The sequence below is a fragment of the Toxotes jaculatrix genome, chromosome 1 (assembly GCF_017976425.1).
Source record: "Toxotes jaculatrix isolate fToxJac2 chromosome 1, fToxJac2.pri, whole genome shotgun sequence".
In the NCBI taxonomy this organism is placed as follows: domain Eukaryota; kingdom Metazoa; phylum Chordata; class Actinopteri; family Toxotidae; genus Toxotes; species Toxotes jaculatrix.
Window position 1 is genome coordinate 7,213,862 of NC_054394.1, and position 23,318 is coordinate 7,237,179.

The 23,318-nt window shown below is 41.0% G+C and overlaps 2 protein-coding genes across 4 annotated transcripts in view; both read left to right on the forward strand.

The window, feature by feature from the left end:
- Positions 1–6,336, forward strand: part of LOC121180471 (insulin-like growth factor 1 receptor) — a 39,532-nt gene extending 33,196 nt beyond the window's left edge. The window contains exons 12-21 of one of the 2 annotated variants that reach the window (XM_041035914.1): positions 70–203; positions 708–867; positions 1,013–1,112; positions 2,006–2,076; positions 2,179–2,408; positions 2,502–2,609; positions 2,947–3,109; positions 3,825–3,954; positions 4,096–4,230; positions 5,703–6,336. In XM_041035914.1, the coding sequence (XP_040891848.1) occupies positions 70–203; positions 708–867; positions 1,013–1,112; positions 2,006–2,076; positions 2,179–2,408; positions 2,502–2,609; positions 2,947–3,109; positions 3,825–3,954; positions 4,096–4,230; positions 5,703–6,228 (1,757 nt within the window). In that variant the 3' untranslated portion in view covers positions 6,229–6,336. The remainder of the gene's footprint in view (positions 1–69; positions 204–707; positions 868–1,012; positions 1,113–2,005; positions 2,077–2,178; positions 2,409–2,501; positions 2,610–2,946; positions 3,110–3,824; positions 3,955–4,095; positions 4,231–5,702) is intronic. The other variant, XM_041035923.1, reaches the window with a different exon arrangement.
- A 7,928-nt stretch (positions 6,337–14,264) lies between these two features.
- On the forward strand, positions 14,265–19,277 carry lrrc28 (leucine rich repeat containing 28). Of its 2 annotated transcripts, none has more exons than XM_041043658.1 (10): positions 14,265–14,409; positions 14,819–15,051; positions 15,262–15,302; positions 15,701–15,738; positions 15,925–16,062; positions 16,701–16,907; positions 16,991–17,093; positions 17,330–17,517; positions 17,728–17,887; positions 17,991–19,277. In XM_041043658.1, exons 2-10 carry the CDS (start codon positions 14,884–14,886, stop codon positions 18,058–18,060), a joined length of 1,113 nt encoding a protein of 370 aa, XP_040899592.1. In that variant the 5' UTR covers positions 14,265–14,409; positions 14,819–14,883; the 3' UTR covers positions 18,061–19,277. The 2 variants fall into 2 exon arrangements, with proteins under 2 accessions (XP_040899592.1, XP_040899601.1); XM_041043667.1 differs by lacking the exon at positions 14,265–14,409 and adding an exon at positions 14,434–14,639.
- The last annotated feature ends 4,041 nt before the right edge of the window (positions 19,278–23,318 follow it).

The following is a 23,318-nucleotide window of genomic DNA, read 5'->3' on the forward strand; positions in this document are numbered from 1 at the left end:
CTTGGCCATCTGTAGCACGTGTCCATACTGTATGGTCACCATGGTAACTTTTCTCCCTGTGTTCTCCAGATAAGGCTGATGATATACCGGGCCAGGTGACCTGGGAGGGTCATGAAGACTGGGTTTTTCTGCGCTGGCCAGAGCCACCTCACCCCAACGGACTCATCCTCATGTACGAGATCAAGTTTAAACAGGCTGCTGAGGTAAGACAACATCTGCATATCCTCACTGAAAACCTGCTGATTTTGTTAAGAACCAGGAAGAATTTGTTTGGAGCGTCAGTTGACCTCTCTGTCTGACCAGTTGTTTAGTTGGAAGAAAATCAATATCATCTTCATGCATAACATAAATATCTTTAGCTTCATAGACTAAATTAGTCTGTTGCCCACACTCAGATGTAAGTTATAAGAATCAAATCCATTATGTCCCTCCGATAAATATCCCATTAATATCACATAGTAAGAGCGATTTATTGCTCGTTTTAAAGTAAGATTTCTGGTCATGAACTCAAGTGAAGCATTAGAAACGTCATCATAAACACAAAGAAACCACAGTTTAAGTGACAAAAGTTGTTCTCATAAAGACAAACTGACCAATCAGCTGGCCCGATGACCAAACATGAGTCATAGTCTTGGATTTTCTTTTGGATTATTAAAATTCTGTCTATAACAAATTTTCTTTTTTCTTTGTGTGTGTGTGTGTGTCAGACCGAGAAGCACGAGTGTGTCTCTGGTCAGATGTATCAGACCCAGCGTGGCGTTCGGCTTTCTAACCTCAGTCCAGGAAACTACTCAGTCAGAGTGAGAGCCACATCACTGGCTGGCAACGGCTCCTGGACACACACTCTGCATCTCTATGTGACTGAACGTAAGGCACACACACTCTCGTGCATCATCAGTGTTTGTCACTCCCCTGTATCTGTACGCTGTGAAATTCTTTGGCCGGTTTTCTAATAACACAGAAATGCTGTGAACGCTAACAATCACGGTAATCAAAATGTGCTACCCAACAGGATATGAAAACGTCCTCTATGCTATGATCTTTGTTCCCATCGCCATCATCCTCTTCATCTGCCTTCTGGTCACACTGCTGGTGGTCCTCAACAGGAAAAGGTGTGTGATTCTGTGTACTGTAGTTATATGTGTGGAGCACAGCAAATTGTTTCATTACCTGTAAATGTGAAAATACACAATGTATTTGCATAAAACAAATAGAAAGAAAACACAAGATGCAGAATATCATGTAAGAGAAACATAAAATATGTCTGCTTAATCTGAGTCACATGGCTAAACCAAGTACAACAGACCACCATAGACCTTCAGAGAAAATGCCCTGGAGACACCTGCTGAGGGTGGCTGAACATGCTCTTATTTTTCTTCTGTAGAATAAATGTTTGAACAACTCTCTAATGGTTGGTGTGGTCACATCAGGAGCCATAACTCACAACCCACTCAAACCAACACACCAACCAAAGGAAAATGCCTCTGCCAATTATAGTCCATAAAACCAAGAGGCAAATAAAGCTACAATTTGCACTGTTACGTGATTGGCACTCTTCTCTGTATGTAGTTCTAACCTTCACTATTTAGTAAATGTTTACCTTAAAGAAAACTTAAGGTGACAAAAAACCTCGTCAGTGTGATATAAACACCAGGACATAGCCAAGAAATGTAAAGAAAGTATTTTACACAGAAAGTGAACAGCTCCTGCCATGCTGTAATGCTCCCTTAAGGAATAAATTGCTAATTTTATTATCATGAATAAATATTTTGAAGTGAAAACCACAGTAGGGTTTGAAACTGAAATGTTTCAGTACTGGTTTTTGCCAGTGTTCTTTGGAAGCTGAAACTGTGATATGTGTGATTATACACCTTGTAGATCCCAAAAGTATGCAAGCATGTTGTGTGAGTGCGTGGGTTCATGCGTGCATTTGTGTGTTTGTTTGTAAAGGTATATGCAAGTACGTTTGTGTGTCTGTAAACGCTTTTGTTTTTGTTTCGGTCAGGAACAGCGACCGTCTTGGAAACGGAGTCCTGTATGCCTCAGTTAACCCAGAGTACTTCAGTGCAGCAGAAAGTGGGTGAAATGTTTACATGACAAACATAGTGCACAGTTTTATTGTTGTTGTCAGGATAACTGAAAACTTCTATGTGGATTTTTTTTTTTCTTTCTGTGTAGTGTATGTACCAGATGAGTGGGAGGTGGCACGGGAGAAGATCTCTCTGAGCCGTGAGCTTGGCCAGGGGTCGTTTGGCATGGTGTACGAGGGCTTGGCAAAGGGCGTGGTCAAAGATGAACCAGAGACACGCGTCGCCATAAAGACTGTCAACGAGTCGGCCAGCATGAGGGAGAGAATAGAGTTTCTCAATGAAGCCTCTGTCATGAAGGAGTTTAACTGTCACCATGTGGTTCGTATACACACAAACTCACACATCAGTGTCCAGGGAACAAGGGGAGTGTTATGACTGTGTTCTTGCCTCATGTCGATGTGTTTGTTGCAGGTTCGTCTCCTGGGGGTGGTCTCTCAGGGTCAGCCCACCTTGGTCATCATGGAGCTGATGACACGAGGAGATCTGAAGAGTTATTTACGCTCCCTCCGACCTAAAGAGGTACTGTCTGACTTATTACCTGCGTTTGCTTCTTCCTACCAGGTCGCCAGTGTGTGGTGGCCAGCCCTCCTTTTGGGTATAATGGGATTTAGTAGTGGTGGGGGTGTTTAGATAACAAGTGTTGAGTTTTTGAACGTTACACTGCAGTGCAATGCAGAGTAGTTCTTGTATAATTACAAAGTATTATTAGAATTTTTCTATTCTTTATAGAACTCTACGTGATGTAGACAAAAACTCGAAGAAACTGTATATAACACACTGAATTTGCATCCTACCCTGTGGACCCTGTTCTTCATGTAGAACTTACTGTCCCATCTGTCTGTCTGTCTGTCTCCAGCAGCAGTGGTCGAGCCTGTCTCTCCCTCCCCTGAAAAAGATGCTTCAGATGGCCGGGCAGATCGCTGACGGCATGGCTTACCTCAACGCCAACAAGTTTGTCCACAGAGATCTGGCAGCCAGGAACTGCATGGTGGCCGAGGACTTCACTGTTAAGATAGGAGGTAAGGCACCGCAGGGAGGTCAGAACTTTCTCTCAGCTGAGAAGCTGAAGCTGGGGGGAGTTGGGAGTATTCTCATTAAGTGGAAATGAAATGGTAGTTAGTATATCAAGTTACTAGATGACAAGATCATTGGGGTAACTTTAATCCCAGTAAAGGGAACACATGTCAGCCATGTCAACATGTTTTCATCCACAGATCCCACGCTCACCTCTTCAGTGTAAACGTGTTGCAAATAAACATTGTGTTTCCAGGTTTCCTTTATATCGGAAAATGAAATCTAACCCATTTTGAATGTGTAACCTCTTTGAGTCTGAAATGTCTAGATTATTATGTAGACAATCGTTGTTACTGGAATTTAAGAGACTGGCATTTTTAAAGGCCTGTAATACCAGCACAGAGTGATCCCCAAGGGATTATGGTTACACTAATATGTCTGAGTTTATAATCTTTATAAACAGCGCCCTCACATGGAATATGGGTCACACAACAGACAGCAAGCATAATAACAAGAGTTGTATTTAAAATATAACATGAACAAGAAATTCATACTCGGTGTTTGGTTTGAAATGTGATTAAAATTTGTCAAACCTGTGCCACATAAGGTCCATCTTTTTAAAACAGTTAGGACCGTTTTCTGAAACGCTTTGGAGGTTTTGTTATAGACACTGTTAAAGCTTCACTCTCTCCCTGTGTGTGTGTCTTTGTGTATCTGTAGATTTCGGCATGACCAGAGATATCTATGAGACAGATTACTACCGCAAAGGTGGCAAGGGTTTGCTCCCTGTCCGTTGGATGTCTCCCGAATCCCTGAAGGACGGAGTCTTCACCACTAACTCTGACGTCTGGTAAGCAGGCACACCGACACAAACAAACACAAGGTGGCAGCTTCAATCTCTGTGCTTACTGCTTCCAAAAATGTCTTTTTATTGTGATTGTGATAATGGTAGACACACCTACTCACCCCTTCCTTCTTTCCCTCTGTACAGGTCATTCGGGGTTGTACTGTGGGAGATTGCCACTCTGGCAGAGCAGCCCTACCAGGGTCTGTCCAATGAGCAGGTGCTCCGCTTTGTTATGGAGGGAGGGCTGCTGGAGAAACCACAGAACTGTCCTGACATGCTGTAAGAGGACAAACACACCAACACTACTCTGCAGATTAACACATCAGCAAACTACCAGTGACAAAAATGCTTTCATCTCCTTGTCTGTCTGTTTACCATGTTTTCTTCCACTTTACTAGTAAAATCATAAGTGACTGATGTTTATTCACACAAACAGTGAAGCAGTTCTGCGTTCATTGGAGTTTCCATACCACAGCCTGTTTGTTTGTCACTCTGTGCTCTTGTGTCCTCCATGATGTGTTTGTTCTTAATACGAAACAGCCCGAGTATAAACCCACATCAAAAGAGTTGTAAGTGTGTCAGACAGATTTGGCCATCAACCACAAAACATTGAGGATGCATCAGATGGTGGAGTCATGAGGAGAACAGATGTGAAGCCACAGGGTTTGCTGTGAGAATAATGAGGATGCCTTACTTTCAAGGGATAGATCAGGATTTTCACATTTTCAAATAATCCTTAAATTATAAAATAATTAAATAATAACTTATAATAATAAAAAGTATAATTTATGTGACTATTGTCTTAAAAAAATATTTTCCCTCGTTTTTACTGGCGCCTGGTGGTACACATTCCAACTGCAGAGAGTGGCGGTCGTGCACCTAACAGCTGTTTGCCAGCCCCCATTAAACAACAAAAGAAGAAGAACGTGCTACTACCAGGAATCAGTAAAACTTGTGTGGCGCTGTGAGATTACATGCAACTGCACAAACAGGAGAAACAAGCGAAGCCAAGGACTACTTCAGCTGTCAGAGCGTTCTGTGTGAAACTCCTTCAAAGAGATAAATTGATCACATCACAAGTCTATCACAGCTATGCAGAACTGTGAAAAGCGTAAATGGGACCCTCTCGCTAGTTTCTCTACATCCCAGTGATTATTTTCTTTAAGGCCTGGTGTTGAGGAGATTGATACCACTCTCATATTTAACTGTGTACATACAGCCATCAGCTGCTTAGCTTAGCACATAGACTGAAAACCGAGGAAAACAGCTACTGGTCAGTGCCTCTAAAGCTCATTAATTCCCGTTTTATATGTTCTTTGCTTAATCAGAAAAAATAAAATGTTGTGGTTTTAGGGGTGTCTGTGTCTTTGGACAGAGCCAGCTTGCTGCTAGCTTTAATCTTGCTTGCTGCTGCTGTAATTCAACAAAAAAAAACACTTTTTAGCCATAATTCTACACCACAAACAAGAATTATTTAGATTCTCTCTGTTCTCTGTCAACACTATTATACAAGTGTACTGCAAGTAAAACTTTTAATCACAGATTAAATGTTGTTTCACAGAAAACAGGCCAAACATTTAGCTGTTTTAGCAACAGAAAGCAAACACTTGATAGAAGTAAGTATTGGCTTGATGGAAGAGGGGCACAGTTCCTCTGGATAGTCATTACTACAGGACATGTTGATCCGTACTGAGCTAACCTCTGTGTGTGTGTGCGTGTGTGTATGTGTGTGTGTGTATTTGTGTGTGTAGGTTCGAACTGATGAGGATGTGTTGGCAGTACAATCCTAAGATGCGTCCGTCCTTTGTGGAGATCATCAGCAGCATAAAGGATGAGCTGGACCCGTCTTTCAAAGAGGTTAGTTTCTTTTACAGCGCTGATAACAAGCCAACCGACGATCCGCAGGTCCACCTGGACAAAATGGACAACATTGATGACGTTCCTCTGGACCCCCCTTCTTCCACACAACCACAGCAGTCCCCTGTACCCCAACAGACACCCCCCTCCCCAAGCTCAGAGGCTCCACCTGCCCCCTCGCTAAGTCCCAGCTCCCCATCCTCTCCCTGTACGTCGACCGCTGCCATGGACAAACAGGCCTCAGGCCAGCAGGCAGCCAACGGGCTGTCAGGTCCGAGCCTTGCAGCAGGGTCAGGGCTTGGGACAGGTGCAGGCGTCACGATGCGGCCGTCTCTGGAGGAACTGCCGCCGTACGCGCACATGAACGGAGGACGTAAAAACGAACGTGCCATGCCTCTCCCACAGTCCTCTGCCTGCTGATGGGACGGAGACACCCACCAGACTGCAAACCCTGCCACCTGCTGCTCTGCAGAACCTGATGTCACAGTGGGTGGGATCTCTCTCTCTCTCTCTCTCTCTCTCTCTCTCTCTCTCTCTCTCTCTCTCTCTCTCTCTCTTTTTTTTTTTAGTTAAAATACAGCAAAACCATGTCTGCCAGCTTGGTGTGGTTACTTAATGAGGAGCAAAGACTCGATGGAAGGTGGAGAAAACTGTCGTGTTCTGCTGTAACTCCAAACACTTTTTTTCATATTTTTCTACTTTTGGTTTCTACCAGCTGGCTGTCGGATGTGACACTGCCCTTGCTGCTGAGTGGGAAGACCAAAAAGACGGTTAAAGAAAGAAAAAAATCACTTGAGGGAGATCTCTCTCTCGCTCTCTCTCTCTCTCTCTCTCTCTCTCTCTCTCTTTATGGCTGAACTTATTTTATAAATTGTTGTTTGTTACTTTTTTTATATGCATTTCCAAATGGGAAAACAAAATGCGTAGGCCTTTATAAATGACTGGCGTTTTGGTCGCTTTTGGGTGGGCATTATGGTGAAACTGTTAAGCATATCTAATGAAGAAGAGGTCAGCGTCTCCGCCGGTCGTTCAGTAGTCTCGTTGCTCTGCAGGCTGGGTGTCAGCGTAATGCCAGGTCAACAGCCAGTCCGCTGAAACTAACAACCAGAGGGAGAAAGGTCAAATCTGCCAAATTTGTTGCCAAAATTGTACTTTTTATCAAATTATCTCCTCTGCAGTCTTGCCCTGTAATTCTCCAACACACCGAATTGAAAATGGAAACAAAACAAAAGCACTTTGATCTGCTACCACACTGTTCTTCTGTTCTTCATCTGTGATCAAACATCCCTACAGTCCTACACCATGCCTCTATTGCTGTTTGGTATCTACAGCTACTGCACTCTATCAAATTGACATCATAGACCTTGGTTACATGAATTCATCTGAAATTGAGCCACATCCTGTCGCAAAGTGCTGTTTCTTTATGGTTTAACCACCAAATCGAGTCAATAAAGAAGCAAAAAAAACCCTTCAAAGCTAAGACTGGGGAGGGAAAAGCATAAACAGGAAAACATATGAAATATGAACACTAGATCTATAACGTCTCTCAATCGGGATTTGCTCCGTGTTCAGAGGCATCCTTGTTGTATACAAACAGGTATTTTTTTAGACTAGTCATTAGTTGCCAACATTTACAACATCTCTGTGGGCAGAGCATTTATGTACACACCAGTTGTTTGTGTCACTTTTCTAACTTTTATATGGTTGGAGACATTTATCATGTACAGAAAGAAGCTGCTATTCCTTATTTCTCTCGTGGTTGTAATATAGTTAATATCTATATATATAAAAAGAGAAAAAACTCCTTCAGGTTGGATCTACGAACGTTTCCACTACAGTCCATTTTTTTAAATGCTTGTAACTGTGTAAAGTGTATCTGAGCTAGTTTCGTTTCTGTGTTTGCGTAAAAGGTACGACAATTTGCCTTGTGTTTTGAAACACCGGTAACGTCCCCTCCCATCTGACTAGAGGATAGCGATGGTGCCAGTGACAAATCGATGTTCTCGTGTTCTCTCGGGATACCTTCGACCTCTGTCCTCTAGGGTTTTGACTAGACCACCTCTACCCATCATCATACTCAGAGGTCAGGCGTCACTGCTGAGTCCCAACTAAATCTCAGGTCAAAGAGAAAAGTTAAATCCTTTTCTACTTTTTTTTTTGTGCTGTCATACCCAGAGACATCCTGTCTGGTGTGTGTCTGATTCTATGTCCCTCTGACTCTGTTATTGCATTTTCTTTGATGATTAGACAAGAGCAATGTTTCTTACATCAGTCTGAAACCAGAATGGGGTTTTCCAGGTTTGAATTTGTCCATGCACTTATTGTATGGAGGCCCAATATCGACAAAATGTACTTAACGGTCAGACGAGTCAAAATATAACTGAATACATCAATAAAAACATATTGTTAGTTAAATAATTGAAATGGAGCAGAAAAAGGAATATTTTTCTGTTCTTGTAATGTTTCATCAGTTGGTAAAAAAACAAAAAGCTTTTTATTGTTTTCCTTTTTCTTCAGTCAGTGGATAAAATATATAAAGTCTTGTCACAGACTATCATTTATCTGCTTCCTGTTTTCCACACAGACATCTGTTTGGTGCTAAACCGTAGCTAAAGCATTTCAGCCTGCACTCAAATGCTAACACATTAAGCTAGCTAATGCTACTTAAAATTTGATTACTGCAAGATAAGAGTCATTAAATGATATGTAGCTGCTAAATGTCAAGGATAACACAACAAAAGGTCCAAGACCTATTTTCATTCTTGTCATTGATGAAGAAAAGAAATAAGCACTTGAAGATGAAAATAGTGTTATGAAAATAAAAGCACGGTGTCTTCCAAGTAGTGTTAGCTAGCTAGCTTTGTTAGCATAGTTTGGTGACAAAAGTTAACTGTAGCTAGGTTGCTAGCTGAGGCTGATTCCCCATGTCTTTAGTTATCAGTATCTTCAGACAGTCTTCTCAACTGCTCCACTGATGTTACACACACATGCAAACCCTGGAGCAATTATAGGGTACATGGACACATTGTTGACATATTGTTGTACTAAACCAGGATGTGTGCTAAGGAAGAGGGAAGTGTTGTAAAGACAAATGATTCAATGTGTGCCAAGACAGAAAAAGGAAAACTGAGATGTTGAAAAATAAGATGAGCCAGTGAAAGATAAAAAGTAGTGTAAAATAAATTACATTTCAGAAGGGATGAGTATTAAGCTTCATATTTCCTTTTACTCTACATTTTAATTATTTGGATAACAGTATTATTTATTCATGAGTTCAGTTTTTGTCTTTTGGGATAACGTCTTATTAGATTTTGTCAGTGTCAGGGTTCCATATTTTGTGCTGTGTAGTAACACTGGGTACAAGGAACAAAGTAAATGCAAAATAGAATTTATTTAATATAGCAGCAAGTCTTAACATCTTATTTTTCTGAAGGCAAGTGCAAAAAACCTGTCAGATAATTTCACTTCCTGCTAATCGTCTCTTGAATCAAGGGTGCTGCTGGAGTAATTCATATTATTTATCTTTTTTCAACATATTAACATGTTTGTAGAAGATTGCTGAAGTTGAATTGGGTTGAGAAATAAGTGGAATTATCTTACGGCACTGAGAGAATTTTTTTAATGCTTTAGGAAAAATAAGATTTCACAATTAAGGATGACACTAAAAGGATTCATATGAGGAGTGAATGCTGGTAAGGCCCTCCTCCTGAACATGTTCTTTTATTATAATACTAAATCTAAATTCAACAAGACGCATTTGGTCAGAGAATTAACTGTAACTGGAGATCCCTGTGTTGAACATCTAAGCACATAACAGACTCCTCCATCAAGGTTTACTGAAGAAACACATCAGACAAAGCAATGAAGACGAGTATGATCAGAGAAGACAGCATGGAATAGATTTTAAAGGCTCATTAACCTCAAGAAGTTGCATTTGGATTCCCAGCCCAGATGTTTCTTGGTTATTTATGTTACTTTTTCTTGTGAAGTGTAAATCACTGTACAAATTCCCCACAAGTTGTTTTTTTTTTCTTTCTGATATTTTGGTGTTCTTTTGCTATTTTGGGGGAAGGTTTTGTTATTATTCCTTCAACCATCCATCTACCTCACTGTTTTTTTTCTTTTTCAATCTATATACATGTACAGAAAAACAAAACATGTCATCTCTGTTGTCCAGCTGTAAAGACGGTCTTACTGAGTGCTGTTAATATGGTCAAATTCAAACCACAAACCAAACCATCCTGGGGGGGAGGAGGGTGCAACAGAAACAAGATGGCCAGTAAAAAACACTTCTGGTAAATATTCCTCTTTATGCTGCAGATGATCAGCAGATCATAACAGCTGCTGGTGAATATACTAATATGTCTCAGTAACTGTGATGAGAACTTGTCTTTTTGTTTGCTTGAAATCTGTAAGGGTAGACATCTGGGATATTTCTCGGATGCTCTGCTGTGAGAAAAACTGTTTAGGAACATAGAAGAAGGAAGGAAGTGTAGTCCTGCTGTGAGAGGCTGAGGTGTCCTCCCCTTTCCCTTCTCCACACCCCCTCTCACTCACCTCCTCCCCCTGCTCTTTTCAAACCTACAGCCTGAAGTCTAGTCCCAGTTTGTGGCTCTCATTCATTCCCATTACATTATTACATTCATGCAGTTTTTTTTCTTTCAAAAAATAACTTTGAAAAACCCAAATGGTCATTTGACTCTTCCCACTGTTCTAAAGTTACGTCAAGGACACAAAAATACTCTTCTGACCATCTTGATGAAGAATGTTCTGTCTGCTGCATGACAAGAAAAACACATTTAACCCGTTTCCTAAACTGCAGTTGTATTTCCTCTCCAGGTAGCCAGGAACTGACATATCTCCTGGTTTGTTTTGTACAATGAAATGCAAACATGTTTTTTTTATATAAAAATGTAAAATAATACAGTGTAACATAAATATAGACAAATATAGAACTTTAGGTTTAGTTTTTTGGTTTTTTTTTTTTGGTTTTTTACAAATTCAGCATAGAATTGCATCTCATTTCTGGCTACCATGTTTGTTTGAATGAGGAGTCAGTGCAACTTTAAGAAGCAGGTTAAAAATCTTTTTTTTTTTTCATACTGCAGCTCAGTTAGAATATTTGTTCTTCCAGATGTTTAGAAGAGCCTTTGAGGATTCTTAGGAATTTAATTGGAGGTGTGTACATACAGGGCTGCAAGCTCACAGACAGCTTTATATGTGTTTCACTACATATAGGGAACCATTATGAGTCTCTTCTTCCTGCTAAAAATGATGAAGACATTTCTGGTTATTTGTCTAGTTTGGGGCAGTGTGCACTTTCTCATAACTTGCTCCTGCAAGTATATGTTACAGTGAAAATTTAATGAAGATGTTTCTTTGCTCTCCCATAACAGCTAATGACTAATGATTAGTTGGCTGTTTCTTGTCATTAATGAGTGAAGCCATGTGCCGTACCAGGTAGAAAGAAGTCAGTCATATGTGACATGTTGTGTGACCGGAGAGCTGACCTGTACTGGTTGCTATTGGAAGCACCTCTGGTAACCGAGGAGCTAGTTAATGATGTTTTTTTTTTCTCTCCATGTGTTGGTAGACAGAAGACTCTTGAGTTTTTTTTTTTTGTTTTTTTTTTTCTACTACCACTACAGGACTTCGGCGCTGTTCCTTGTGCCTAGACCTGTTGCCATGGTGATTGTAATCCCAGTAAAAAGCATCCTTACTCTTCTGTTTTTTTTTTCTTTTTTTTTATTGTGAGTTTCTTCCCATCGTAACAAGGCAGGTTTGTAATTTCAGGCTGGGAGTCTCAGTGATATGGGTTCTGGCTTAGAGTCCTCTGGCCCAGTCCAACCACAGCAGACTAATCAGTGGCGGTTAGTACTGAAGTGTTGAGGTCAGGATGGGTTTTTCACTGTTTGTGGTCTGATTTTTGCCTCACTTTTACCACTGGAACACCTCACAGAGCGGACATAAAATCGAACAAATTTCTTCTTCTTTTTTTTTTTTTTCCTTTTTGTTACATTGATGGCCAATTTGTTACCAAGATCTTAATGTGTGTAAATTATTCATAGCCTTCCAACTCTTGCGTTTCTATTGAAATGATTTGTTAGACTAAGGTTACATTTTGGTTTTCTTTTGTACATGCTGTTGTAAGAATTTTTCCTGTTATCAATATAATCTGAGTACCGGGAAAAATGATTGGCTGAAGGAAAAGAGAATGTCTGTTTCTCTGACTCTTTTTTTTCTACATGAAATTTAAGATGAATAAAAATGTATGCAAACTGTTTGGCTGCTTGTCTCTGTGGGGAGTGTGGATCATCTGTGCACCAGTGCTGCTGTATTCAAACCACTGCAAATGAGGAGCAAAAATATCCACCCTTCCAGTATATTGGGTAGCATCTGTACAGTGCATTCAGGTAAAAGGGCAGTAACTGTCAAAGGCTTGTGCAACACAGTAGATGCTCCACATTCACAAGTACAACTTGAACAGGTAGCCAGTGTTATTATAAGCCAAACTTCTAAACTGCACATAAGGCAATAAGTGCCCAGTGCTCTTCTACTCCACTGCAGTTCTAAGTTGCAACTTTACAGAAAAAAATATAAATTACATAATAATATGATTCATTAACTTCCCAGCTGTTAGACCCCATGCATGCCGTACTTATTTGAATGAAGGAGTTTTTTCTTTCTCGTTGTGGTTTTGTTAGGGGATTTAGCTTTCTAAACCACTGCAGGGAACATAGTCACAGTGAGTGGATTTGGGATATTTGTGCAGGTATGGAGCTCTCAGGAGAAAGAAAACCTATGAAGATGTACTATGGAGACAGAAGGTGGACTGAAGGAAGTGGTACTCTGCTGTATATTATGGAATGTTTTCGTAATAATTATATCTGTAGGCTAGAACAAAAGTTAAATATTCTTACTGCTTTAAACAGTTTGGGGTATTTTAATCTATAACCATGCATCATATTTTACACCCGTAACCCGTCATTAAAGAGCTTGAGCGCTTGAGTTCATGTTCTACCTGCTCAACCAAGTCTACACCCACCTGGACAACCCAGCGAGCACTGTGAGGGTCATGTTTTTTGACTTCTCCAGTGCATTTGACACCATCAAGCCGACTCTACTGGGTGAGAAGCTGACAACGATGCAGGTGGATGCCCCACTGGTGTCCTGGATTGTGGACTACCTGACTGGCAGACCACAGCACGTGCGCCTGCAGTGCTGTATGTCAGACAGTGATCAGCAGCACCGGGGCTCCGCAGGGGACCGTCCTCTCTCCCTTCCTCTTCACCCTCTACACCACTGATTTCAGATACTGCACAGAGACCTGCCACCTTCAGAAGTTTTCTGACGACTCAGCAGTAGTAGGATGTATTTCAGGTGGTGATGAGAGTGAGTACAGGTACTGTGGTGGACAACTTTGTCACGTGGAGCAGGAGAAACCACCTGCCACTCAATGTGACAAAGACAAAGGAACTAGTGGTGGACTTGAGGAGGACCAAGGCTACGGTGACCCCTGTTACCATTCAAGGGGTCAATGTGGACATGGTGGAGGAGTACAGGTACCTGGGGGAGTACCTTGATTGCAAACTGGACTGGTCCAAAAACGTGGACAGTGTGTACAAAAAGGGCCAGAGCCGTCTCTATTTTCTGAGACGGCTAAGGTCCTTCAACATCTGCCGGACGATGCTGCGGATGTTCTATGAGTCTGTGGTGGCCAGTGCCATCCTGTACGCTGTTGCCTGCTGGGGCAGAAGTCTGAGGGTAAAGGACACTAATAAATTCAATAAGATCATCAAGAAGGCCAGCCATGTTGTGGGGGAGGAACTGGACTCACTAAATACAGTGTTGGAGAGAAGAGTGTTGTCCAAAGTTAGGACAATATTGGACTCTCCTTCACACCCTCTCCTCCATGTGCTAATCAGTCACAGAAGCTCGTTCAGCAACAGACTCATTGTTCCACGCTGCACAACAGAGCGACACAGGAAATCATTCCTGCCTGTCGCAATCAAGATATATAATTCAGAACTGAAAAAAAAAAAAACTCATGTATACTGTGTATACATCATTTTTAAACAGTTAAACCACATACCTCATGTATATAATGCAAATAAAAAGATGTCTTTATGTTTTTTCTATTTTCTGTTTGATATTGGATTACATATATATCTTAATCTTTCTCTGTTCAATTTTCTTCTTCATTTTTCATTTGGGAGAGTGTAAGTAACAAAAGAATTTCCCTACGGGGATTAATAAAGTTTTTTCTTTATTAACGGGGGATTAATAAAGTTTTTTCTGATTCTGATTCTGATTATACTTCCCACCATTGCATGAGGCCATTACAATCGATGCAGTTCAACGATGTACCAGCGGGTGGCAGCAAAACACCAGCACTGTTCTCCGGACGCGCCGAAGAAGCTGCGCAGTGACCGTTGACCTGACGGGTCAGTGACGTCAGACGTTGTTTACGACGAGTGTTGCTGCTCAACAACCCTTTACGTCGCTAGCTTAATGTCTTTTTACAAACATACATTTAGCAATAGACAGATCCTGAGCGTATGTGGTAATTTAAATGAAATAAAATAGCCCTACAAAAGTAAGGTAAATAACTGCTTCGTTGACAGTGAACGTAATGTGCTAATAGAAGCCACTTGGCTAGCATGCTAACGGTGCTAAGTATGACAGATAAAAACACCGACAACTCAGCTAATTGAAGTCACTCTGCTCTGACATAACGCTAACTACAAGCTGCAAGGTCTGTTTGCTGTATTCTGCGTCTGACAGTGACAGCAGCATCTTCCTGTGTCTACCAGTGCTGTCGAGCGGAACAGGTTAATGTAACTATTTGAATGTGCAGTGTTTCTGAAGCTACCATTGTCTCCTGCAGCAGCGTAGTTTGTCGGTTAAGCATAGAGAAACAGAAATTTGAGCCAGTGCTGTTATATCCTGGTCTGTTCTCAGTTGCAAACTGCTGTCTGATAACGCTCTTGTTCGTCTGTTTTTCTTTCAGTAATGCCATAGAGGAAGGAGGCATTGCCAAGTCTTCTCCACCAGGAAGGAGAGGTCTCCTCAGAAATGGCAACTGAACTCCATGAGACTATATTCATGGCCAAGCAGGAGCGCCATAAAAACCTGTTTCTTAACTACAAAAACCTGAATATATTCCCTGTAGAGCTGCTTAAAGATGAAGGCCTGCAGTTTCTGGAGAGACTGTACATGAAGAGGAACTCACTCACTACACTGGTATTCACACAGTACATTATACTTTTGCCATGTCAGGCATCAGTGATATTGTTTATTGCTGTCTTATGTAAACAGAAATTCCCAACAGAACATAACTTGACCTTTTCTCAAATGTTAGAAGGTCAGTAGGTTCCTCAAAACATGCAGCAGTGTGTAGTCAAGTCTAATTTCTATTTTACTGATTATTTCTGCTTTTTCTTTCCCTGTCAGCCTGACAATCTTGCTCAGAAGCTCCCAAATCTAATTGAACTGTAAGTACTCAGCTAAGCTGTGATTCTTGTACAAGTTCTTATAATTGTGTTTGAATTATTTAGTTATTTGACAGAGAAGAGTTGCCATATTCCATGACACTCTACTCATGTGTTATGTTGTTATTATTGGCTGGTATAATGAGAGAAGAGGCTGGTGAATGTTACCAGTCCACCAGACGCTGAGGTTGTGAACTGCGTGAGTCTTTGCAATTTGCAGTGAATGAGGCTGTCTTCTTAATTCCTATACTGTAACTCTGACAGACTGTTACACCTGGATGAACAGTATGCTCAGCACTCACCAGAACCTCACTGACATGAAAATAAAAGGTGTCACATTATTTATTCAACAGTAACCAATGGTCTATTCTAAAACTAACATTTATTTTTTTCTCTTTAAGGTATTTGCACTCAAACAACATAGTCATTATTCCTGAAGGTATGTCTTCAATTATGCCCTGGTAACATGTTAGTGTTTTTTTCTTTCTTTCTTTCTTTTTTTTGACATGTAGCTTTCTTTGAACATTATTTGCGTTAATTACTGCTAGCCTTTATCTGTGCATATGAAAGGAGCTAGGAGAAGTTTTTCTGTTGAACATAAAGGTGAAAGTGGTTTGATCCTCAGCTATTGGAAACCTGGCCAGGCTGCAGTCTTTGGACCTCAGCAATAATGCCCTCCAGCTCCTCTGTCCAGAGATTGGCCGTCTGAGGTCTCTGCGCCACCTGAGACTGTCCAATAACCAGCTGAAATGCCTTCCTCCAGGTACAAAACAGCTGCTGTCTGCCTTTTTGTTACTTGTCATTGTTTTCCAGTTTACTTGAAACATAACATAAATAGACTGAGCATTTTGGTGTGTATGTGTGGTGCACCACACAGCTCAGTTGCTCAAGTCTCTAAATAACAGATTTATATTTGATACACTGCTTCAACTCAAGCAAACGGATTAACCTTTTATTTGTAACAGTTCCCACTGTGGGTTATAACGTCATGTTTTGCAAGCCTGCAACTGACTTTTAACTTTCTAAGATAAGGATACCAACTGTAGTTGAGTTGTATTGTGTTGGCCAGCAGAGGGCAACAGAGTCACTCAGATACACTGAAAAGAAAAGACACAACAGCATCACTGTGCTGAACAAACAAGGTACTGACAACATATTCTGTCTCTGACACAGATACTTACAGAAACCATCATAACCATAACCATAACCATATCATTTGAGCAAACTATTGTTCAACCTCACATTTTAATGTATTACAACTTTCAACCTTAACTTGAACAACTTAAATTTTGTGCTGTTTTGTTGTGAGACTTGTTGTTGATTTGTTTTTTGAAATAGTAGAAATCAGATTTGGAAAAATAGATTCAGGCTCGCTCTCTCATGTTTGTCTGATGCCTTCAGAGATCGGTGATCTGCAGGAACTGGAGACTCTGGACGTGTCAATGAATCAGCTGATGTCTCTGCCAGATCGGCTGCACCGTTGTCTTTCTCTGCAGAATCTGACAGCCGACCACAACCTGCTCAGCCACGTTCCCCGGCAGCTCTGCTGGCTCCACCGCCTTAACCAGCTCTCCATGGCCGCTAACCGGCTGACCTTTTTACCACTTGGTCCGTATATCCCCTTATCTGTGCGTTGCCATAGTGATGCAGATGCAATGAGCACGGCAGTGTTCATATCTGTGTGTTTCCAGATCTGGGCAGATCACGGGAGCTGCAGTTCGTGTTCGTGGACAACAATGTGGACCTGAAAGGCCTCCCCTCCTACTTGTATAACAAGGTCATTGGCTGCAGCGGGTAATACAGCTCCCCAAACTGCTAACTTGGATAACTCAAGCTGGACTCAGTTAATTTAACTTAAAACAGTTAAACTGTATTTGATATAGAAGAGTATGAGGTTGTTTAGCCATGTGTTGATTGAATGATGGAAGTACCTTAGAGGAAGAAATGCACTTACAGATGATTTATATTATAATTAAAAAAAAAAAAAACAGTTGAGTGACAGTATCTGCATGTATGTTGCTTCTGTACAGGTGCGGTGTGTCATCACACCAAGTGTTGGAGGGTGACCTGGGTGAGGTTCTGGGTGAGGTTCTGAGAGAGGCTCTGGTCGGGTTGCCGGCTGAAGTAAAGGTGGTGGGCTCAGAGACGGATAACGTGGTTCCCCTGGAGGAGCTCGCCATGAGGACCCTGCACCGCATCTACCACCACCGCCCAACAGGTGAGGAGCACTCTGAGCACCTGTATGTTCATTATACCAGCCAGTATAAGAGTGTGGATGTGTATGAATGTAAAGCAGAATGCCACAATGAAACATTAAAAAAAAAAAGGTAAATAAATGGTATGCTCAGGACTAAGAAGTGTGATTTGAAGCTGAAAAAACATGCTGAAACATTTTTTACAAATAGCTCTTGTGCATTTGTGTTTTTAGACCTCAACTTGCTGCCTCCCATCAGCCTCCCAAAGAGCCTGCTGGACCTGTTGCAGTTCCCCCTGGGTCACTGTCACCGCTGCAGCCAAGCCATGTTCACCATCATCTACCCTAAACTCTTCCCTCTCCGTGACACCGCCCTGGCAGGCGTGCACCGCAGGTTAGAACAAACACACCTTCATTCCCTTCGAGCAAGTTAATTCTTCTCAACTAAACACGAATTCTCATCTTTCTCACTTCTTTCTCACGTCTTTCCTCTTTAGGACGACTGTGAGTTTCGTGGCCTATTGCTGCTCCAGTCACTGCCTCCGGACGTTTGACCTCCAGGGCTGACATCACTTTTCTTTGCCCTTTTCCACATTTGAAGCAGAAGCTGTTGATTGGTTCCCAGAAGGTGACAGATGATGGTTTGTCATCTTGAAGGTCTGTACTGCACAAGTGCAGGGAGCTCTGTGCTTGATTGACAATACTAAGAACCACAAAGAAGCAGCAGCTTCTGTGGATGTTTGGTGGGTCAGATGACGGACACAGGGCTTGTCCAGCAATGTTTCAACGCCCTGTAGACAAAGACCCAAACCTACATGGTGCTTCTGTCTAGAGTCTAACCAATTTGGATGACTGTGTTCCTGAGGTTCAACATAATAACTGCTATGTGTGAACAGCGAACAACCATCTGTCTAGAAACTAACAGTATTAGACCAGAAGTAACTACAAACCCCTACTCACAAATGGGCACTTTTTAAAGACAAGCACTGTTTGATATTTGTGAAAGCAGTCATTTTTCACACAGCTGACACATCCCATTGATTGTGGAGTCATCAGTCTTCAAGGTATTAACATTTGTTATGCAGTTTACTTTTCTGATTACTGATGAACATTTGAAGGGTTCTAATTTAAAAGAAAGCGTACCTGTTTGATATGTGTCATTTCCAGCAGCAGAGGAGACTTTGACTTTAACTTTACAACAGAAGCCATGTGTCTTTGAGCAGGACACTCAAGTCTCAGAGGGCATCGCATACAGTAGATGAATGAATTGGAAAAATCTGCATTTGGACACAGAGCATCAACACAACATATTTTATGAGGTCAAACTCTTGTCTTGTAATTATTCTGAAATATTTTCTAACACCTTGGTACTATTCAGCAAAACGAGCCAAGGATTAGTTTCTCATGTTCATCGCAATGGTACCAAAATCTTTGTCGGTTTGCAGTGTCAGTTGTATTGTAAGGCAGGTATCCATTTTTAAAGTTTCACTGGTTTTGGAGCAAAATTTCTTGTAGTTAACATGTTAAAACACAGGTAATGTTTTTTCATTACCTGCGTTAATCTGAAATATCTCTGTAACATTGAAGGAGCCCAGAATGGTCATGTCACCCAGTTTTCTGTCACTGTCTGAAGAAAATTAGATTTGTACACTTCAGTGGCACTGTGTGAGTCTCCTGTTGGACAGACGCTTGTGTGTTAATATTCATACCTATGTTGTACAGTTGTAAGTTATCATTTGTTCTGATTGTGTTGCATTTGGGAGTAAATATTGACTGATGTTTGACTTTTGGTGAATTTGTTCCTTTTTTTTTTTTTACACCACAGTTTGTTACGGGTGTTGCATGATAACACACCTGTTGTCATGGCACAGTGTCACTGTTGGTCAGTCTGGAAAAGCACATCAACAAACACAAAGACCAAAGTGAGGTACCTTTATGAAGGCATTTTGAAAACCGTCATGTAAAATGAATTTTTTTGTGAACTAGCCAACTAAGAACACGACTTTGTTGACTGTTGAAGGTGCTCTTAGAACAGAATGAGCTCTTGAAGCCTAAATATGTATTTATGTGACGATGCAGGGTTGTGGATTGTGGAGCAGAAAGCTGAGAGGCTCCATTCTCGGGATCGATGGTGTGTTCAGGTGAGTGCGAGACCATGATGCTGTCTGACTTGTGCTTCAGCTTTGTTCTGCCCCTCTGGGACTATCACATCTCTGCTGAGTGCACAGATGAGAGAACACAGGAGCATACTGCATGTCCATATAAAAACATACAACTACACACACACACACAAAACATAATGAAAGTGTACATAAACACACATCTGTGCCCAAAATGAGGGCAGGACTTATTAAAGAAGCACACACGCAATAACCAACCTGTAACAACATGTGATGATATCCAGGGTATGAACATATAATCAGACATTAACTGTAGCTGTAGCAGCAGCAGCACCTCATCATGTGAGTCCATGAGAAACACTTTGAGTCTTTATTTCTGGTCAAAACACTGTACACGTGAAAGAAACAGAAAGAAGGAGGCAAATTCAAAGATTTTTTTTAAACCTTAAAATCAATGACATTTTAAGAGGCAAAAAAATATATGATTTAATTTCAATCTATCATTAATGATATAATAGATTCTCTACACATATGGACTCCTGTTTAATAATGTATCCCCTCAGCGTTTCTTAGGGTGCACCAGTTTTAGGATTAAGTAATTGAAGTAACTGTGCAGTATATGCTCTGCTAAACTATATGTTGCTCTGACCTGAGCCCATATCATGAGGCACTGTGCGGCATTCAGATACGTCATGCAATACCAAAGTAATTTCCTGTGGTGAGTCAGGCAGGGCAGTGTGTGAAGAGGGCTGAGGGGAAGATTAATAGACTGAACAACTGACTAGAGTGCTGTTCAGTCTGCTGTAGATAATACAAACTGTGAAATGTCACATCATGAATACAAATTTCCACATTTTGGATTTGTTTATCTATGTATATTTATTTACCTTTGATCACCTGTTTCAGCTTCCTAAGGCCCTGTTTTCTGCTAAATTCTGGTGTTTTATTCCCACGTTAGTGTCTGATAATACATGCAGTGTGGTATTCACTCAGAATACTGCTGAGTTCTTTATTCACATCTCTGCCTCCTGTGAGCACAACCTTTTAAACAAATCTGTAAAAAATGAAGAAGAGCCTTCTTGAACCTTTTCAGAGCTCCCGTGTGCTCGTAATTCACAGTTATCTGTCACTGACCTCTGCCAGAGTAGCAGTAACTGTCCTACCATCTGTCACACACGAAAGAAATCAATCTCAAATGTTGTTTTACTGGATGTAGTGTGCTGTGCATAAATTTGCAGTCAGTCAATTTGAAAGTGCAACACTCCAAGGAGAGAAGTCAGTCCTGCTCCAGTCACTGGCAAAGCACTGAGAGTCATTGTGCTCAGACTGATCACTACTGGATAATCAGTTTGGGAGGGAAGTCTTTAATGGTTCCTTCAATGGTTCCTTCAATGATCGGAACCAACCATCGCCTGTAAAGACCAGACCTCTGTTGATCTGACATCTCTTTTCAGATCTGGATCCTCTGCTGAGAAAAAAAAAAAATCTGTGAAGGTTTTTTTTTTAAAGAATAGGTGATGAAGGAGACTGCAGAGAGGTAAAGAGAAGGAGGAAAACAGCCGTCATCTCTCCCTGCAGCAGTGATGAGCATCCAGCATTCAAATGAGTAAACTGACAAGTGACGGTGAAGTGAGAAGGCAGACAGAGCGGAGGAGGAGAAAGATGAGATCATACCCTGTAGCTACATCTGTACATCTCCCCTAACCCTTCATCTTTTCTCAGCATGTCTCACTCAGTCTTAAATGACCTTCCCAAAAGGATTTTTATAATAATATATAATATATGATAGTCGAAGCACAGTGTTTCTGACCTTTGACCTCCTCAATACAGCTTTTTTTTTTTTTTTGGACTGTGTTGCTTACAGCACACATCTGCAGGATGTGGACTTTTAGCACATAGGCATCGAGGTGCAGGTATGGATCACGTAAAAACACCTCTAAGGCCAGAAATCCCGTAATGTGGAGCTAGTAAGGTTTAAACAGGACACACATGATTAACACATGTAGCTAAAATTTCATAGAGATGAATTATTATAAAACACTGACTGTATGTTAAAGTTGATGTGTGGTTTATATGAGGATGGCCTGACGAAAGCAGACGTTGAATAGGACAAGTGTAACTCCCCACATCATGCCATCCTTTCTGTAGTTTAGCTTCTTACTGTATAGCTCCGGTGGTATTCAGTATTCATGTCCCATGCTTTATAGCACTGCAAAAAAGTATCATGTGTTTGATTATGTAAAGTCAAGGACTCCAGGGGCAAACAGCCTTATACACTGAGGAGAATCTCAAAGAGCCTTTCTGCCTGTGCAGGGGACTGTGCACACTCACCTTCATGTACAGTATGTGCACACATGCCTGCTCACACTGTATGCTATAGTTGCATGCTTTACACTGACCTGTGGTATGTCCAGCATGAGGCGAGCATGGACTGATATGTGGAAATATGAGATCATTGGATGCATTTAAGTAACAAATCTGAGATCATGACTTGCTCTTGCAACATAAACCTTGTTTATCCTTGTTTTTGAGGTGTTGGCGGTGCGGTCAGTGTCTGTGCACCAGTCACACTGATGAAGAATTTCTGGAATTAAACAGTGTTAAAATACGTTGAACTGAAGAGAAGATGTAGACAGTGGCACACATTATTTTAAGTGCACACTCTTTGAAGATGCCATCAACCAGCACACAGACTTCTGTGATGGTGTGTGTGTGTGTGTGTGCAGTCATGTCAATCTAAGAGGTCATCCGTGTATCTCAGATGGTACCTGCAGAACTTTGAAGGAGCACAGACAAATGGAAAGAGGGTCAGGTGTGTGAGGAGGAAGGACTGGAGAAAATGAAAGAAGACATCACACACTGAAACTGTTTCTCTTTGTCTCTCTCCATCTCAGTCGCTCACACTGAATTTTAATGTAATACACCGGATTTGATGTGTGACATTAATAGAAGAAGCCATTTACTCTTACACATTTTTTTCTTTTTTTTTACATCTTTTTTTTTTTTAATTCAAAGCTTAATTTTATTTCTCACTTTATTCTTACTCACAATACTTTCTAAATAAATGAAGATTATATCAGTAATCAATAATCTGCAGTTTGCTGTGGTTCATCCTGCAGCTCGGCCTGGTCATTAAATGTGGAAACAAACAGTGACCAGCAGACCGTCTTGAAGCCAACACGGCTTTGGAGGGTGCTGAGCTGCCCTACCTTTTATCCGCTACCTCTGACGTCAGAGGGCGCGGCCATTTTGTAAGCGCCATCAAATATAACACAATGAGGCAGGAAGTTCCATGACACAACTATCAAATTAAAAGCGCCCAAAAGTTTGTGGAAAAAAATTTGAAAATTGAAAAAAAGTATATTAATAATAACAAACACACACACATATGCATGTGTATATATGTATATATACTATTATTGTCTGGTTAATATTAATTGGCACATTATTACTCTTTTTTATGATTAATCTGATTATAATCCTCCATCAGTGTCACATGCTCCAGAACAGGTGGCGGAACTGTTTTTACGGGGGTTGTTTTTGTTGAGGGACAGTTTTGAAAGGGGCAATTTACACAGTACTCCCATTTTTATTTTTGTTTCAGCACTTTTACAAAAGTTTTTAATTTTGGGGGGAAGTTTAAGGCGTCGGTTCAAGACTGTAAGTGAGTATGTTTGCGAGGAGGCGGATTAATTTAACTTACAG

Excerpts from the sequence above, each read along its gene's own strand:
- lrrc28 (XM_041043658.1), top strand. The coding sequence starts at position 14,884 with ATGGCAACTGAACTCCATGAGACTATATTCATGGCCAAGCAGGAGCGC. Across the intron at positions 15,052-15,261 it reads GGAACTCACTCACTACACTG|CCTGACAATCTTGCTCAGAA; the intron begins GTATTCACACAG and ends TTTCCCTGTCAG. Across the intron at positions 17,888-17,990 it reads CTGGCAGGCGTGCACCGCAG|GACGACTGTGAGTTTCGTGG; the intron begins GTTAGAACAAAC and ends TTTCCTCTTTAG.